The sequence below is a fragment of the Nuphar pumila genome, chromosome 5 (assembly GCF_984573655.1).
Source record: "Nuphar pumila chromosome 5, dmNupPumi1.hap1.1, whole genome shotgun sequence".
Classification (NCBI taxonomy): Eukaryota; Viridiplantae; Streptophyta; class Magnoliopsida; order Nymphaeales; family Nymphaeaceae; genus Nuphar; species Nuphar pumila.
Genome location: NC_143253.1, coordinates 42,930,557 through 42,950,916, shown reverse-complemented (window position 1 = coordinate 42,950,916; position 20,360 = coordinate 42,930,557). Strand labels below are relative to the sequence as shown.

The following is a 20,360-nucleotide window of genomic DNA, read 5'->3' as shown; positions in this document are numbered from 1 at the left end:
TATGTGATTCTATCATGCTCATATGTGCTCTAAGACAGACAAAAAGTTAAATATATATATATATATGTGATTCTATCATGCTCATATGTGTGCTAAGGCAGTAAAAAAATTGAATATGTGATTATAGCATGTTCATATGTGTTCTAAGGCATCTAGAAAAACTCTATATGTGATTCTACCATGCTCAGATGTGCTTTAAGACAGTCAAAAAAACTATATATGTGATTATACCTGAGAGGGACCTGGAATCGAAGATCCCCTATCCTGAACAGCGGCCTTGATCTCATTTCGGAGAAAGGGGGCGACGGTGTATTGGAAGTAGTTATTCAGTGATTCATTAATAATCTCGCGTACATCATCACCGGAAAGAATAGTCGGTTGCTTGGAGCTTATGTCGGCGCAAGAAGTTGGTGAGCCGTAACTGGAAGAACCAATAACTGGTGAAGTGTTCATATTACTCCCAAACCCGAACACGCGACCTTTTTTGGGTTCACCTGCTGCAGTCACCCATGCTGTAGGATCAAATGATGGATGCTGAGTAGCGTCTTCGCCATATCGCTCTACCATTTGTTGCTCATATGCCTCCTACAAAATAATGTTTAAAGTATTCATTAATAATTAATGATAACATTATGATGACTTGCATATATATTGCAATGATTATTAATAGAATTAATACATACCGTTGTCGTTCTCGCCTTCTCTGATATGAAGACTCCCGTGGTCTTCCGTTTATGTGTTTCTACAAACACATCCTTATATGGTACACTGCCTCCTTTTTCTGCTTCCTGCGAAGTTAAATGACAAAAGATTTAGTACACAAATTTTCAACAATACTTATAAAATTAATATTATATATTGATGAGTTACCATTTTCTTTAGGTGGCTCCCAAATGTCTTAGATCCACCTGTGTGTAGATGGGCTTCGGGCATCTTCGATCGATTTTGTGAAGCCTTCGCAGAGCGATTTTTAAATGCATCTCCCGCCCACATATCGCACATTTCATCCCAGTAATCTCTTTTGATAGTAATAGGACCATGGCCCTTCCACAATAATGGATCATCTACTACGCCAGATGCTTTTTTTGCTGCAGTCTTCATAGTGTGCAGCATGTCTGCAAATCGATTGGCAGCCACCTTCTGCCACACCTTCCTTGCATCATTTTCTTCCACCGTAGTTGCAAAGCGATTCGAAGCCTACAAATATTTTCAGAAAGTTAGTAGACATTGCTTAAATAAATTAAATATGAAACACATTAACTATGAGGAACAACTGTATACCATGAATGAGGACCACAATCTGTCTAATACCTCCTTTGGGTACTCTTTCCATTGAGCAACTGGTCCTGGTAGATGTTGAAGAAGTGAATTCCTAATCTCCCGTACTACTTCTTGTGGCTCAAACCTCGTACTGCACATGAATTGTTACACAGTAAATATCAATATAAAATATTTAAAAGATATGCAATAATTGAAAACAAAATACTTACGGTCGATTATCGATATACACTATTCGAATGAGTCTTCTTGTGCCAGCCTGAGAAGACCCTGTTTCCTGTGTTGGCTGTTGACTTGTGCGATCAACTGGTGTAGGTGGGTCGTGTACAGGCGCAACATCATCTGTAAAAAAATACACACCAAGTTCTCAGAATGTGCATTTGAACTAATCAAGCATCTAATTAGTTATATGATATACCTATCACAGGAGCCCGTGAAGATGAAGGTTGAGCCTGGCTACTACTGGATGAGCGACCACTATAACCTCCACGAACCATATTCTAACAAATAACATATGTCATACAATACATTCAAATAATTCACATCAAGTATTACAATGCATTCAAGTCATTCACATCAAGCATTGCAATGCATTCAAATAATTCAAATCATTGACATCAAGTATTGCACTAATTCAAATCATTCGTTAATTGCATAAATTATAATACATTCAGATAATTGAAATCATTCACACCAAGTATTACAATGCATTCGAATCATTCGTATCAAGTATTACAATACATTGAAATAAAATTTTTAATCATTCACACCAAGTATTGCAATACAACTCACATCAAGTATTACAATGCATTTAAATAGAGGTTTGTAGTATAAGATTTTGCTCACTAGCTTGAGAATTCTTCCTCGTCACTAGTTTGACTTTCTTCTTCTTCTTCTTCTTCTTCTTCTTCATTGTTTGCCCATCCACTTGGTACATCATTTGGATCACATTCCTCTATGAATGTTTCATCAGCCAATGGAGATATGACATGCATATCATGCGCAACATCGTGACCATAAGCGAAGTCACAGACATCATCTGATTGATAGTAATCACTGTCTTCAGCTAACTCATCTTCTTGTAACTGATCATACTCGGGGTATAGTTTGGATTTCACCTTGCAAACTGCCCACCATTCATTTCTATCTGACTTTTTTATACTCGGATATGAAGTATAATAAACTTGTTGAGCTTGCGAGGCTAATATGAATGGTTCATATGTTCCAAACCTGGATTTATGATTCACCTCCACAATGCCTGAAGCTTTGTCGAGTCTTGTTGCAGTTGGATCAAACCAATGACACTTGAATACCGTAACCCTGTTATTCATGCCTAAGTAAGTTAACTCCATTATTTCCTCTATAACACCGTAGTAATCATGTTCATTTTCACCGTAGCTGCTACCCTTGATACACACGCCACTATTTATCGTTGATTTGTTTATACCGTAGTCTTTTGTATGGAATCGATAACCATTTACGATATACCCGTTGTAGCATTGCACAACTTTGGTCGGACCATTTTCTAAATCACATATTCCTTGATCTTTAACAACACCATGGCGAACCTACGCACAGACATAAACAATTATTGTGATCACGATCAATTAAGTAACTTAGTGTTGTTTATAAGTACAAAATTTATGTTAGCTTCTTTACCAACTGTTTCAACCACTCCACAAACTTAGTTTCACGTTCTTTTTGTACTTCTGCATTAGTGAGATGTGAAACTTTGCTTTACAACTCCAGATCAAATCGTCTGCAAACCACAAATACTTAGTTTCACGTTCTTTTTGTACTCGGACTTCAAATTCATTAGTTGAAGAACTGCAGACAAGATAGTGTGACTCTCACAACCGTTCCAAAGTGGCTCATCAGCATCTCTAAGTAAATCATAAAATCTACTAGCTGCATTGTTTGGTGATTCTTCATCTACGACAGTTCTTACATCACTAGAACTCATAGCAGAACTCAGTTCTGTTCCTGCAGCATCAAATATCAAATTCGTATATGGATTATCGTGCACCACATTCACCCGTGCATCAAAATCGTTTCTAAATTCTTCTCCATGAAACGTCCAGTTCTGATAATCACTCACAAAACCCTTCCTGTATAGGTGATGTCTAACGCCATGAGGTTCTACAAATCGATTATTCTTACAAATCTTGCAGGGACACCTAATCCGACCTGTGGGATCTACCGTATTGACACTTGCCGTTGCAAATTCAATAAAACTGTCGACACCATCCATATATTCATGCGATAACTCATTGTCCACTATCCTACGGTACATCCATTCACGGTTTGCAGTCATTCTGTCGTATGATGTTACGAATAGTATCCTAACCAGTTAAAAGAGAACCATCAGAATACTATGATAAAGAAAATATCAAATTTATCATGCAATATATGATGTCATACAATCACAAGAATTATGACGCATGCATTGATAACTTAATATTTTCATGTGCAAACTATTCATGACACGATACATTCATTTGAAGCATGCTTTCAGTATACAATTTCACATGGAAGACATAATCAAATTGAAAGTAACTACATGTAAGCATGGATACAATCACATCAAACATTGCAATACATCGAAATAATTCATATCAAACAAATATCAAACATGTACCTGCAGCAAACACACTTCAATATCCCACTAACTACTACCATGCATAGCATGGACTCCGTACTCCAAAAATAAGAATACTTTCATATTCATACATTAAAATCATGCTCAGCATGATCTCCGAACTCCAACAAAGTAGTCCTAGATATCAACAACTAAGTGAGTGTGTGAACAATAAAGTGTTATATTCAATAAATTAAATAACATGTGATGCGCTTGCATCACTTACTCACCACGGGTATTTACCCGATTTGCATTGTTTTTGTCACTTACTTACCACGGGTGGCGGGGCACAAGCGAGTTCTGTTGAGAAATCTGCAAAAAAAATGATGTTTTAAAATGAAGTCACCATGAAATTATTCGACCATATTAAATCATAAAACCTTAAAATACAAGAAAATAAATTAAAAATAAACCAAAACATCATAAACAATAAGAAAAATAAACCATAAAATTAAATAAAAAAGCCACAATTTAAACCTTAATCAAACAAGGAAAAAACCTGCCCAAATCAAATACAAAAAAATCCTTAATCAAATTAACTAAAAAGTATTAATTAAAAAAATGTGATTTAAATCCCTAATTATAGAAAATAAAAATAAAAACTCTAAATAAATAAAAAAAACCTAATCAAATTAACTATAAAAGCCTTAATTAAAAAATTTTGATTTAAAGTCCTAACCAAATTAACTAAAAATCCTTAATTAAAAAAATTATGATTCAAATCCCTAATCATAGAAAATAAAAATAAAAGCTCTAATCAAATCCAAGAAAACCCTAATCAAATTAACTATAAAATGCCCTAATTTTTAAATTTTGATTCAAAGCCCTAATAAAACAAAATCAAATAAAAAACCCTAATTAAATTAACTACAAATAGCCTTAATTTAAGAAATTTGATTCAATTGCTTAATAAATGAAAATCAAAATAAAAAATCCTAATCAATGAAAATCAAAGAAAACTAAACAATAAAAATAAAATAAAAACCCTAATTTCTGAAAAAAGAAAAAAAAGAGCAAGAAACCAGGGGGTCGACCCCCGGCCGGACATCAAAAGGGGTTGACCCCTGCCGGACAAGGCAGGGGGTTGACCCCCTGCCGGACATCAAAAGGGGTTGACCCCCTGCCGGGGTTGACCCCCTGCCGGACACGGCGGGGGGTCGACCCCCGGCCGGACATGGCGGGGGGTCGACCCCCCCCCCCCCCCCCCGGCCGGACACGGCAGGGGGTCGACCCCCTACCAGGGTTGACCCCCGGCCGGACACGGCAGGGGGTCGACCCACGGCCGGACACGGCAGAGGGTCGACCACCTACCGGGGTCGACCGCCTGGCAGAGTCGACCCCCTGCCGGAAAACGCAGGGGGTCGACCTCCAATCCATTTAAGGTGAAATATGTACCTGTGGTTGCTCCGGGCAGCGACGGCGGCAGCGGAAGGTTGACGGAGATCGACTTCCGGCGAACGGTGGGGGCCGGCAGAGAGGTCGACGGGATGTATAGGGCGGCCGAAGGAAGAGGGCGGCAGGAGGGAGAGGGCGGCGGGCGGGAGCAGCGAAAGGAGAAAGGAAAAAGAGGGTTGGGATTAGGGGTAATGCGACATTTAGCGACGGCTTAGCGACGGATTAATTCCGTCGCTAAGCCATCGTAATTCAAAAAACAAAAAAGGCGACAGAAAATATTTCGTCGCCTAGGCCGTCGCTATGTTGCGACGGAATTTTAGCCGTCGCAATTCCGTCGCTAACTGTCGTATTTATTGCGACAAAATATTCTCTCGCACAATCCGTCGCTAAGTAGCGACGGATTTTGCGAGGGAATATAATTTGTCGCTAGTTTCGTAAAATTCTACAAATATAGCGATGGATTCATTTCTCTCGTTAATCTGTCGCTAAGTAGCGACGATATAACTCTGTCGCTAAATTCCGTCGCTAATCAACTATTTTTTTGTAGTGTCAATCGCCCCACTCCGGGAATTCCGAAGATGCGAAAAAGGGTTTTGTTACGACTGAGTTCCCAGGATACAACTAGGCTTGAACCTCAAGAGAGTCACTGCTTCGCAAGAACATATGATCTCTACCACACTTTTACTCAGCAAGCCAAATCGAGAAGAAGGAAGAAGAAGATTGGATAGTCAGAAAATTCTTGTGTTTTTCAAAAGACGAAAATAAAAGATATTTATAGACTTTTAGAGAGGCCAAAACGTTTTGCGATAAATGAGATTAATGGTCATAAATCTGACGGTTTGAAAATAGGACGAAAAGGTACCTGAACGGTCACCCACCTTTGACTGTCAATCAAAGGCCTTCAAAACCGTCCAACAGTCACAAAGCGCCATAAACTCAATATAAATGCTATTAAAACCTTTCAAACGGCCAAATGTCTCAAAATCAAAAATCCAAAATGGACATTTGCGCCTCATATGCACCTCGCACCGCTGCGAGCGTGCGAAGTGCACCATCAAAATGCCACATTGCCCCTCAAGCGCCCTTGCGCACACATGCGCGCGCGCGTGCGTGCGAACGACGCGTTCGTTGTTGCACGATGCGCAGCAACGTCCACAAGCCACCCAAAGACACAAGGCTTACCAAAGTAAAGAATAGAGAACAAAGCCTGTATGTATTTAAACCACTCAAAAAACTGATTCCTCTTAGATATGGGACTAAACCTTTTAAAGCACTTTTAGTGGAAAGAAATCACCAATTTTAAAACTTTCCTAACAATCTCTCACTAGTTTTAAAATATATTTGGCTTGCATAGAAACTTATGCATCAGTGAGAGTGTCTGCATGACTTGAACCCCCACTATTTGAAAGAAAACCTAAATTAACCAAGGTGCTAAGTGGACTTACCTTGAACTTAGCTCTTTATATTGTTAACGGAGTTTTCAATCATACATAGGTTTCCAAAAGTTCAATTGTGTGGATTTCATGTTGGCACATTTAGTAAGATATCCATACTTTGTAAGACTTTTCTCAATATAATGTGATTGACATAATACAATGCCATTTTTATTTCTTATAATTTTGATTCCTAAAATAACATCTGCAATACCCAAGTCTTTCATACAAAACAAGGAAGATAAAAATCTTTTTGTTTGATTTATGCATTCACTATTGTTACCCAAAATAAGCATATCATCAACATATAAACAAATAATAATAATTGAGCTACTATCTACTTTACTGTAGACACATTTGTCCGCATCATGAATTTTAAAACCATTATGCACCAGAGAACTATCAAATTTTTCATGCCATTGCTTAGGGGCTTGCTCTAATCCATATAAGGATTTCCCAAGTTTGCAAACTTTGCACTCTTGCCCTAGCACTACAAAACCTTCAGGTTGCTCTATATATATCTCTTCATCTAATTCTTCATTCAAAAAGGTTGTTTTCACGTCCATTTGATGAATTTGAAGCTTATTTATGGCAGCCATGGCAATCAGAATTCTAATAGTAGATATTCTAGTTACAGGAGCAAAAGTATCAAAATAATCAATACCTTCTTTTTGTTTAAAGCCTTTTGCAACCAAACGTGCTTTAAATTTATCGATTGTACCATCTGCTTTTAATTTCTTTTTGAAAATCCATTTGCAGCCAATAGTTTTGCATCCAACAGGTAAATCCACTAATTTCCAAACATTATTAGACATAATTGATTTTATTTCATCATTAATAGCTTCTCTCTAAAAGACAGCATCTTGAGAAGACATAGCCTCTTGAAAAGACACAAGATCATTCTCAATTAGAAATGTATAAAAGTCAGAACCAAAATTAGTTGGTTTTCTAATGTGCTTACTGTGTCTAACTTCAGTTTCTGGTTCATCAACACAATCATTAGAATATTCAATCATGTCATTAACAGAATGTTCATCTACTGTAATGTGATTGCCATCAAGAAGATAATCAAATGCATTTTTATGTTCTATGAAAGATGCATCTCTAGATTCTATAATAACATCATTAACAATGTCCAGAAATCTATATGCTTTACTATATTCAGCATACCCAATAAAAGCACATTCAAATGCTTTAGGTCCAACCTTCTTCCTTTTATTTTCTGGAATTTTAACATATTCTAAGCAACCTCAAACACGAAAATAACTAAGATTAGGTTTCTTACCAAAACACAATTCATAAGGTGATTTTTCAGATTTGGAATAAGGAACTCGATTAAGAATATAACAAGCAGAAAGTATAGCCTCTCCCCATAAGTTGGAATGCAAACATGTATTAAGAAGCATAGCATTCATCATTTCTACAAGTGTTCTGTTTTTTCTTTCTGCTACTCCATTTTGTTCAGGAGTTCTAGGAGCTGACGTTTGATAGATAATACCATTATCTTCACAAAATTTATCAAATTCTCCACCTAAGTATTCACCTCCTCTATCTGTTCTTAAATATATAATCTTTGTTTTAAACCTATTTTGTACTTCAGCTAGATAAAGAAGAAATTTGGAAAATGCTTCAGATTTATGTTTCAACAAATAAACATAACAGAATTTCGAGTAATCATCTATAAAGGTAATGAAGTACCTATTGCCACCACGACTCAAAACATTATCCATCGTACACACATCAGAATGCACTAATTCAAGCAATTTATAATTCTTTTCTACACTAGGAAACAGGAGTCTAGTTAGCTTAGTTTGAATGCATGTCTCACACTTATGTTTATGTTCTATTCTAACATGACAAGGAAGAAGACCAAAGTTATTCATATTATGAATGCAACAAGAATTTATATGTCCTAATCGTGAATGCCAAAGAAAATAGGAGTCAACCATATAAACAGAAGTAGTAGCTTCATTTATGCTCATCTTGAACATACCACCAGTGGCAAACCCTTTTTCTACAAAGATTTTTCCTTTGGTCACAGTTACAATCCCAGACTCAATAACAATCTTAAAACCATTTCGTGACAGGAGATCTGCAGAGATTAAATTTTTTCGAACTTCTGGAGCATAGTGGACATTCTCAAGTGTTAGGACTTTCCCGGAGGTGAACTTAATCTCCACACTCCCTTTTCCCAGCACTTTAGTTGAGGAAGAGTTTCCCATAAAGAGATTGCATCCCTCCCCCACCACTTCATACAACTTGAACAAGTTTCTGTCGTTTGCCACATGAACAGTGCTTCCAGTATCCAGGTACCAGTTCTTATTTGCAGTCACCATAAAGGTTTCAGAGATTACAGCAACAAGCCTCTCTTCTGACTCATTTGGCTTAGGACCAGTCCTCTTCCGTTCTTTGCATTCTCTTGCAAAATGGCCAAACTTGACACAAACATAACAACTAATTTTCTTTTTATCAATTGGCTTTTTCCCTTTCACGAAATTCTTTTTGATTTTCTGGGTTTTCATGATTTTGCCACTCTCGTTACTAACAAAATTCACTTTAGGATAACCCTCTTTAGGACTTGAATTCTTTTTGTCACGAAGACGAGTTTCCTCCTCAATTCGGATGTCCTTAAGAAGGTCATCTAAAGTGATTTTCTGATTTTTATGTTTTAGGTGATTCCCATATTCTTTCCAGGAATCCGGTAGTTTCCCAATAATGACAGCAACTTGAAAGTTATCATCAAGATACATACCTTCTCCTTTGATCTTATAGGCCAGTATTTGCATCTCATGAATTTAAGCAAGTATAGGCTTATCATCAACAATAGAAAAATTAACATACTGATCTACGATAAACCTTTTGTTACCAGCATCTTCTGCATTGTACTTGATCTCGAGAGCATTCCACAACTCTTCAGCCGACTCCAATGGTGAATACAAGTCAAAGAGAGAATCGGCTAAAGTGTTTAAGATATGCCCTTTGCATCGGTAGTTGTCAGTATGCCACTTCTCTCGCTCTTTCTTCTGTTCTTTTGTCTCAACTTCTCCAGCAGCGACAGTGGGACAGGGCTTTTTGAGAACATAGTCGATATGCTGCTCGGACAACAAGAAAAATACATTTGATTACAACCGCTTGAAGTTTGACCCATCAAATCGATCAAGTTTTTCAAGGTCACGGCTAAGCAGATTGATGCAGTTGGATGTCAAACCAGAGGCCATAATTGAAGTTCTAAAATTGTTATTCCAACCTTGTGAAAAATGGATTTCAGAAAAAATATTTCAAGCCTAGAGGCACGTTCTTAAGATCGCTATCTTTAGAACTTCAATCGCCCCACACCAGAAATTCTGAAGATGCGAAAAAGGGTTTTGTTACGACTGAGTTCCCAGGATGCAACTAGGCTTGAACCTCAAGAGAGTCACTGCTTCGCAAGAACAGATGATTTCTACCACACTTTTACTCAGCAAGCCAAATCGAGAAGAAGGAAGAAGAAGATTGGATAGTCAAAAAATTCTTGTGTTTTTCAAAAGACGAAAATAGAAGATATTTATAGACTTTTAGAGAGGCCAAAACGTTTTGCGATAAATAAGATTAATGGTCATAAATCTGACGGTTTTAAAATAGGACGAAAAGGTACCTGAACGGTCACCCACCTTTGACTGTCAATCAAAGGCCTTCAAAACCGTCCAACAATCACAAAGTGCCATAAACTCAATATAAATGCTATTAAAACCTTTCAAACGGCCAAATGTCTCAAAACCTTTTGTTACCAGCATCTTCTGCATTGTACTTGATCTCGAGAGCATTCCACAACTCTACAGCCGACTCCAATGGTGAACACAAGTCAAAGAGAGAATCGGCTAAAGTGTTCAAGATATGCCCTTTGCATCGGTAGTTGTCAGTATGCCACTTCTCTCGCTCTTTCTTCTGTTCTTCTGTCTCAACTTCTCCAGCAGCGACAATGGGACAGGGCTTTTTGAGAACATAGTCGATATGCTGCTTGGACAGCAAGAAAGATACCTTTGATTGCAACCGCTTGAAGTTTGACCCATCAAATCGATCGAGTTTTTCAAGGGCACGGCTAAGCAGATTGATGGAGTTGGATGTCGAACTAGAGGCCATAATTGAAGTTCTAAAATTGTTATTCCAACCTTGTGAAAAATGGATTTCAGAAAAAAGATTTCAAGCCTAGAGGCACGTTCTTAAGATCACTATCTTTAGAACTTCGATCGCCCCACTCCAGAAATTCTGAAGATGCGAAAAAGGGTTTTGTTACGACTGAGTTCCCAGGATGCAACTAGGCTTGAACCTCAAGAGAGTCACTGCTTCGCAAGAACATATGATCTCTACCACACTTTTACTCAGCAAGCCAAATCGAGAAGAAGGAAGAAGAAGATTGGATAGTCAGAAAATTCTTGTGTTTTTCAAAAGACGAAAATAGAAGATATTTATAGACTTTTAGAGAGGCCAAAACGTTTTGCGATAAATAAGATTAATGGTCATAAATCTGACGGTTTGAAAATAGGACGAAAAGGTACCTGAACGGTTACCCACCTTTGATTATCAATCAAAGGCCTTCAAAACCGTCCAACAGTCACAAAGTGCCATAAACTCAATATAAATGCTATTAAAACCTTTCAAACGGCCAAATGTCTCAAAACCTTTTGTTACCAGCATCTTCTGCATTGTACTTGATCTCGAGAGCATTCCACAACTCTACAGCCGACTCCAATGGTGAATACAAGTCAAAGAGAGAATCAGCTAAAGTGTTCAGGATATGCCCTTTGCATCGGTAGTTGTCAGTATGCCACTTCTCTCGCTCTTTCTTCTGTTCTTCTGTCTCAACTTTTCTAGCAGCGACAGTGGGACAGGGCTTTTTGAGAACATAGTCGATATGCTGCTCGGATAGCAAGAAAGATACCTTTGATTGCAACCGCTTGAAGTTTGACCCATCAAATCGATCGAGTTTTTCAAGGGCACGGCTAAGCAGATTGATGGAGTTGGATGTCGAACCAGAGGCCATAATTGAAGTTCTAAAATTGTAATTCCAACCTTGTGAAAAATGGATTTCAGAAAAAAGATTTCAAGCCTAGAGGCATGTTCTTAAGATCGCTATCTTTAGAACTTCAATCGCCCCACTCCAGAAATTCTGAAGATGCGAAAAAGGGTTTTGTTACGACTGAGTTCCCAGGATGCAACTAGGCTTGAACCTCAAGAGAGTCACTGCTTCGCAAGAACAGATGATCTCTACCACACTTTTACTCAGCAAGCCAAATCGAGAAGAAGGAAGAAGAAGATTGGATAGTCAGAAAATTCTTGTGTTTTTCAAAAGACGAAAATAGAAGATATTTATAGACTTTTAGAGAGGCCAAAACGTTTTGCGATAAATAAGATTAATGGTCATAAATCTGACGGTTTGAAAATAGGACGAAAAGGTACCTGAACGGTCACCCACCTTTGACTGTCAATCAAAGGCCTTCAAAACCGTCCAACAGTCACAAAGTGCCATAAACTCAATATAAATGCTATTAAAACCTTTCAATCGGCCAAATGTCTCAAAACCGAAAATCCAAAACGGACATTTGTGCCTCATATGCACCTCGCGAAGTGCAAAGTGCGCCATCAAAACGCAACATTGTGCCTCAAGCGCCCTTGCGCACACGCGCGCGAACGGTGCATCCGTTTTTGCACGATGCGCAACAACGTCCGCAAGCCACCCAAAGACACACGGCTTACCAAAGTAAAGAATAGAGAACAAAGCATGTATTTAAACCACTCGAAAAACTGATTCCTCTTAGATATGGGACTAAACCTTTTAAAGCACTTTTTGGTGGAAAGAAATCACTCATTTTAAAACTTTCCTAACAATTTTAGCTATCAATGTTGAAGTCAAAGTTTTACACAAGTCTAACCACGTAAATAACTTTTACAAACATGAGATGTTAACTGTATGTATGATAAAGCAGTGATATGACATGACAAAACACGTGATAGATTTTCATCACAAGTTAGAGAAAGTACCTAAGAACATAAATCACTTTCTTAAGAGCAAAACTCACATATGAATAACATGTGATCAAAATAAACCTGCACCATTCTTCCCAAACAATGAAAAAAAAATGAAAGCTAATTTTTTTTTATTTTGCCCTGATTTTGGCAGGAAATTTTTTTCCACCTCAAACATAAGAGAACTTTTTTTATCACAAGTTTTGAGGGCACAACCTCACTTTAACCAAAACACTCGACATTTTTCCAACTTGATTCTCTCATTCACACAAACACGAGGAAATTTTTCATAAAGTATTCTCATCATCAAAACTCTCTCTCTCTCTCTCTCTCTCTCTCTCTCTCTCTCTCTCTCTCTCTCTCTCTCTCTCTCAGGGCATGTCTACTACCGGGCAAGAGATCAGCCATGCGACTTCTCCAGTGGCCAATGGGTACCTGAAACCTCACCCCTGCCCTACACCGAGACGACGTGCAAGACCATCTCGGAGGGACAGAACTGCATAGACCACGGAAGGCCCGACAGAGGGTACCTGCATTGGAGGTGGCAGCCCACCAACTGCACCCTCCCCCGCTTCGACCCCTCCACCTTCCTCTCCCTCGCCACCAACCACAAGTTCCTCTTCGTCGGCGACTCCATGGCCAGGAACCAGCTTGAGTCCCTCCTCTGCCTCCTCTCCCCTTTCTCTCCACCCACCCTCACCTACGCCGACCGTACCAACAAGTTCAGAACCTGGGTCTTTCCCTCCTACAACATCACCATCTCTGTGCTGTGGTCTCCCTTTCTTGTTAGGGGCACAGAGAAGAACGATGAGTACAACTACAACAGGCTCTACTTGGATGAGATGGATGAGAGATGGGGTGCAGAGTTGAAGGATGCAGACATGGTGCTTCTCTCTGTGGGCCACTGGTTTCTGCACCCTGCTGTGTTCTTTGAGAATAATCAAGTGGTGGGGTGCCACTATTGTCCTGAAATGAACCACACTGAAATTGGGTTCTTTGGGGTCCTTAGAAAGGCCTTGAGGACAAGTTTTAGGGCTGTTTTGGAGAGTAAGATTAAGATCAGGGTGGTTGTGACCACTTTCTCACCTGCCCATTTTGATGGGGAGTGGGACAAGGCAGGGGCTTGTGACAAGCAAGAACCCTACAAGGAAGGGGAGGAGTTGCGGTGGATGGATAAGGAGATCAGGAGGGTTGAAGTTGAAGAGGTTGAGTGGTTCAAGAAGTTGGGTGCAAGTTGGGGGGTGAGGTTTGAGGTATTGGATGTGACCAGGCTTGCCATGATGAGGCCAGATGGCCACCCTGGGCCTTACATGCATGCTTTCCCTTTTGCTCATGGGGTGAAGGAGAGGGTCCAGAATGATTGTGTGCATTGGTGCCTGCCTGGTGCCATTGATGCTTGGAATGAGATACTGTTGGAGATGATGAAGAGATGGAGACATGATGAAAGGAGATGATGATGTCTTTGTATAAGTTCGTCCTTTTTATGATAGAGAAGAGGTTGGGTGGTTAGTTTTTTGTGTTTGGGATTTGTGTTGATTTATTGTGCAAGTTTCTCATCAGATTGATTCTTTTGCTTTGTCCATGCTATGTGCTATTATTTTGCATTTCAACGATATGGTTTATGGCGCGATAGGTAAAGCCAGTCATTTTTTTATATTTATACTCTGAAGAAACTTCACCAGGCACATAGACCTGGTCACGCTGGCTCAGCCTACCATACCTACAGTCATCACGCCAGCGATCTAAAACATTGAGGCTAGGAGCCCCACCCTGGGGACTATGCTGGGCGGGCTTGCGCAGAGAGGAGACGCTATATGAAAATTGAACCTTGACCACCAGTTTAGCGGTCAAGGCCCCACCCCCACCATGCCAACCCCCCTTGGGGCTTCAGTAATTGTCTATGCAAAATAATGGGAAGAGTTTTTTTTTTTTTAAGCATCGACTAAGTTGAGATCTGCGTGATCGAACCTGCACTCATTAAACTAACACAAAAGTACAGCCCTAGGTGGTGGGTGATACATTGTCAACCGAGGCTACATTTGACTAGGAATGTCAATGGGTCCGGTTTGACCCTGATCCAACCTGTACCAAACATGAAAGGAACAGGTTTTGATGGTAAAAGAAGGAGGTCTAATAAATACTAAGCCGGGTAAAGTTTATGAAATATCATACCAGATTCAGGTTTGGCCCAAATTCTAATTAAGATCCATAATTTTTCAATGTAAAAAATACAAAAAACATTGATATTTTACTGGGTATACACCGGCCTGGTTTATGTAATTCTTGTAGGACCTGGTATGGTCTTTCCTATGGTAGGTCTAGTCCAACCCAAACTCGGTACCAGCACCTCAAAGTTGGACCCAAGCCCAGACCCACCCAAGTCCGGTGAAGGTCCAACCTGTCGACATCTCTACATTTGACACGAAACACGAAAACGGAGTTTGACATAACGCGCAAGTTTCACATTATGCCAAACAATAACTTTAGGTCGTATTTAATTTGCTCAAGGTCAGATCTAGCGTGAATGCTACACCAGATCTTAGCCTCAAGCAAACAAGGGATCTCAAATCCAAGAACTGAGATCCATGAGACCCCCAAACATTTGAATGGCCAAAATCACTGTTAGAACTGGTTTTAGCTGTTGTTCTGTGCAAGGGAATAATGAATTGCTGATTTTCTGATCATTATTAATATGGATTCTAGTTAAATTAATGTTAAACATGCTTCTTTTAACTTTACCTAATAAAAAAGCAAGTACTTAAGGATAACATTGCCAAGCAGTGGGCCAGGAGCATATACAGTTTCTTCAACATAATTATGTAGTTTGACATAGCTCAAGGATTTGTTTTCCTATTAGCTGTACATAAACATCGGTTTCTACACAAGTAGGAGTTTGGGTGCCTCCAAAAACACAATCTTGTAGATTTCTCATGTATCCTTCAGCAACAGGAATGCTAAATGGTGTATTATCTAAGCATGGACACCTTTGGATTTTTTTCTTTTCTTGTTTTGGCTAGGGATGGCAGTGGACCGGAACGGGGGACAAGATCTCCACCCCCACCCCGTTTCAAAATCTGAACCTTCATCCCCGCCTCCATTCCATCCCCACGGGGATGGATTTTAACCTCCACCCCCGCCTCCATCCCCGGTCCAAACGGGGTGAGGCAGGGCGGGGCCCATTTTCCCTTGGTCTATAATCATTCCTTAAAGGATTGGGGACGGGGCGGGGAAAGGCGGAGATTGAGATGGGCACGGGGCGGGATGGGGGAAAGTGTAAGTCCATCCCTGCCTCCATCCCCACACAGGGATAGATTTTAACCTTCATCCCCGCCTCCATCCCTGTTTCATGCCCTTCATCCCCGGTCCAAACGGGGAGAGGCGAGGCGGGCCCAGTTGTCCCCCGGTCCATTGCCATCCCTAGTTTTGGCTAGCCCATGGAAGAACGGTCAACCGCGCATTGGCAGGCCTCCGATTGGTAAAACTCTTGATGCCCCTCATGGGTTTCCAACTCATAGTGTCTGGTGACATTCACAAGTTGCCCTGTCAAATGAGCCGAGCCTTATGAGCAGATACCTTGGATGGATGTTGTCAGATTCTTTTGCAGGAAATCCAAAAAACTTAGAAAATTCAGGATTTTATGGGATGTTAGGACTAAATTGGATGCAAAATGGAAATTGACAAGATATCGGATTTAAGCAATAAGCATCCTCAAGGGCGTGTTTGGATTCAAGAAATTCAGTTCCAAGAATTAAATTCCTGGAATTGGATTCCCAAGGATTCCAATTCCTTTGTTTGGGTTCTTTCACGGGATGGGATTAGAATTAGATTCCAACTTCTCTGTTTGTATTCTCTGTTTTGAAAATGAGAGGGATTAATGTAAAAAGAAACACAAGTACAAGATTCAAGCTTCTATTTCTTTTCAAGCAATTTATCAAACGCTTTGATTGCACCATAACATTCACCCTAACTATACTGTTGTTGCTTAGTTTTCACTTTCAAACATAAAAACAAACACTTGAACAACACCATTATGTGCGTTAGTTATAGAGTTGCAGCTCTTTTCTATCATTCAAACACTAGAGAACATCATAGAGATCTTATATACAGGACTTAGAAAATTTCCCTCAGCCTACTTCCAAATTGAATAGTACTGAAGTCAAACCCCTGAAACCCAGGCCCTAAAAATGGAATCACTACTGGCCAATTATAGATTCAGCCATAATCAAACATCAAATGTCAACCTAATTAGATTGAAACGAAATACCAAGAAAGTTGGAAATTCAATTGCAGAAGAATTATAAAAGAAAGCAAAAACAAAAAGATAATTGAAAAAATCACCAAATAATAGGCAATAAAAGAAAGGAGAGCTAATCGAAAAAATCACAGGAAAGAGAGAACAATTCACAGAAAAAGGTTTACTTCTTGAAGAAAGAGAGAGAGATTACTTTAGGATGCTGGTTTTTCGGCCACCCTCTCTCTCTCTCTCTCTCTCTCTCTCTCTCTCTCTCTCTCTCTCTCTCTCTCTCTCTCTCTCTCTCTCTCTCTCTTGGCGTAGGAAGGAAGAAAAAAGAGCATGGGTGAGGGGGCAAGGAGTCGGGGCCTGTCAAGTATTTGTCTATAAGAAAAAGGGAATGAAATTGCATTCCCTGGTTTAATTATAGAATCCAATTCCTGAGATTATAGTGTAATATGAATCCCATTCCACTTCTATAAAGTGGAAACAAACAGAGGAATAGGGAATTAGGAGCCCAAATCTACGAATCCAACCAGGCCCTAGCAGGAAAGGAAATTGACAAAATCTAAAACCATATCCTTGTCAATAAATGGATGTGTGGAATTTGAACCACAATATTTTTGGTGGGGCTTGCTTGGACATATCTTTTCCTAACCGCTTTACTTTTCTTCCTTGGAACCCACCACTACAATAAAATCTAAAACGGTATCATATTTTACCCATAGATTTGCTTGAAGTTTATGGTTGATGTGATGCTAACATATCGTCTTCTACATACAAGAGAAAGGTTTCCAATTTTGGGGTAGACCAGCTTGCTGTTTTGTCCTCCAAAAGAGGGATGTTTTGAAACCCAATCAATTGACATGACATTAGGTTGGATGCCATTATCGTGATATAAAAAGAACATGAGAAGTTTAGTAGGGATTCACACGAGCAGTGCTCGAGCCCAACTTGGCATGTACAAGCTAGGCTCCCTCAAGCATGTTCTGTTGGTGTTCAGGCTCAGCTCATGTTGAGCTCGAGCTCATCCTGATAAGTGTTTAGCAGGATGCACATGGCCGAGCTCAAGCCAGGCTTGGCATGTATAAGCTCGGCTCACCCAAAAAATAAGATATACAGCCTCATCCCGAGCTGAGTTTGTACATGTCGAGTCTCTGTCATTGTTTCACATTGAGCACAACGAACCTAGCTGACCCAGGCTCAGTCTATGGCTCGATCCAGGCAGAGAGAGAGTACCCACATGAAAAGCTGTAACAAGCCTAGTCCCTATCAAACAGGATTGATTACTAAAGGTCTGGATGATGTTAATGTCACAAGACTGAATTTAGAAAATCAGTTGCTCTCATTAATTTGCCTTTTTCTTTTGACAGTACTGTCCCTGTCTAGTTTACTTTTACTTGATCTTGTTGAGATGCTTTTCTATGGCAGCACCAACCCACAACCCTTTTGCACCTGTCCTACTGCCCCCGGTCTAACCGGACTAAATTGCTCTATATGGCGACTTCCTTTTCTCCAGGGTTGCACTAGCTGCTTGAAGAAATGTCGTTAAAATCGGTCTCTGAGCCAATTCTTTTTTCAGAAAGATTCAAGAAAACAGCCCAAATCAAATCAAATAGAACACTGTTTTTTAAAATATCTTAAAAATAACAAAATAAAAAAATCAAGAAAAAATATCTAAAACAAGGAAAATACAGCAATGAATGAAACGATGACTTCTAAGGCCAAATCAAATGATAAAATATACATTTAGGCACCGTTTGGAATCTGGGATTTGGGTGTAAGCTGGGTTTTGTGACCAAAAAACCAGTTTTGGTGTGTTTGGGTGTAGGGATGGCAGTGGGGCGGGGGACAAGGTCTCCACCCCCACCCCGCCTCAAGATTTTATCCTCCACCCCCGCCTCCATCCCCTGCGGGGAATGGATTTTATCCTCCATCCCCGGCGGGGAATGGATTTTATCCTCCATCCCCGCCTTCATCCCCGTTTCATGTCCTCCATCCCCGGTTCAAACGGGGATGAGGCGGGGCGGGGATATTGCAGGTAAAAGTGGTCGTGCGCGGATGAGGCAGAGATCGTGGCGGGGACGGGGCGGGGCGGGGAAAACTGCACGTCCATCCCCGCCTCCACCCCCGGACGGGGATGGATTTTAACCTTCGTCCCCGCCTCCATCCCCGTTTCATACCCTTCATCCCCGGTCCAAACGGGGCGAGGCGGGGCGGGGACCCGCTTTCCCCCGGTTCACTGCCATCCCTATTTGGGTGATGCACCAAAACTTGGGTAAGTGCCTCCCCCAACTTCCCAATACAACTTCTAAATCCAGCCACCTTCTGGTTAGTCAACAGGAAAATGGCCGGAAAACTTTTCTCTTTTTTGCATTTTTTGTTTGGGTGGTTGCTGGGTGGCTGGCCGAAAAATGGCCGGCCATTTCAAGACTGGTGGCTGGCAGGAAAATGGCCATCCAGCCAAAAAAAAATCATGTTTTTTTTTTCATTTTTTGACCTGACCAGCCATTTTTTCGGCCAACCACCAGCTGGGAAATGGCTGGCCAGCCATTCCTTTTTTTATTTTTTTCAAAGTTAATGGATGGCCGGCCATTTTCCTGCCAGTGACGGGGCAAGCCATTTCCTGGCCGGGAAATGCCTCGCCTTTTTTGTCATTTTTTTATGTCCAAAAACCTGAAAACTAGGTTTTTTGGTCACCCAAATAGCCCAACCGAGCTAGTTTTTGGCAAGCCAGGTTTGCCAATAACCTGGATTGAGGCAAAACCTGGCTTGACAAATACCAGGTTTTGGCCCTGTCATCCAAAGTTCCAAATGTCCCCTTAATGCCTAAAAATTATAATAGCAAATAAAATAAAATTAATTAATTAATTACTCAAACCGGTGACGAGCCGATTTGATTCGCTGATTCTATTCGATTTCGACAATACTGGTCTGGAACAATCATGCGTTGTCAAAGAAGACTTTGGAACTTGAAGTCCATGGAGAATCCTCATTCCAATTTGTTTATTCCAACGTCCAAAGATCTCTCTCTCTCTCTCTCTCTCTCTCTCTCTCTCTCTCTCTCTCTCTCCTTGCCATGTTAAGACCTTACCTAGCACAAAGGCAAAAAAGAAAGAAATACCGATACCCAAAAAGAAGAATCGAATGATATTGATAACAAGAACAAAAGAAAGAGATACCGAGGTCAAAAAGAAGAATGAAAAGATACTGATAGCAACCAAGCAGATTATATGGAAGCCTACAACAAATGATGGGAACATATGCATTGTCTTCCACTGCTTTTGTCAGCTAGCTAGAGAAAGCACAATGATTCGAAGCCACGACAGGGACTGCAAACGGACCGGTTATGGACCAGATCATGCAGATCTGAATTTGAATC

General features: G+C 40.2%; 1 protein-coding gene across 1 annotated transcript; it reads left to right on the top strand.

Annotated features, from left to right (window-relative positions):
- Positions 1-13,382: 13,382 nt before the first annotated feature.
- Positions 13,383-14,201, top strand: LOC149837461 (xyloglucan O-acetyltransferase 2-like). Its single transcript, XM_090008043.1, has one exon. The coding sequence runs from the start codon at positions 13,383-13,385 to the stop codon at positions 14,199-14,201; it is 819 nt and encodes a 272-aa protein (XP_089864169.1).
- Positions 14,202-20,360: the final 6,159 nt, after the last annotated feature.

Coding starts and splice junctions, on each gene's coding strand:
- LOC149837461 (XM_090008043.1), top strand. CDS start 13,383: ATGGCCAGGAACCAGCTTGAGTCCCTCCTCTGCCTCCTCTCCCCTTTC.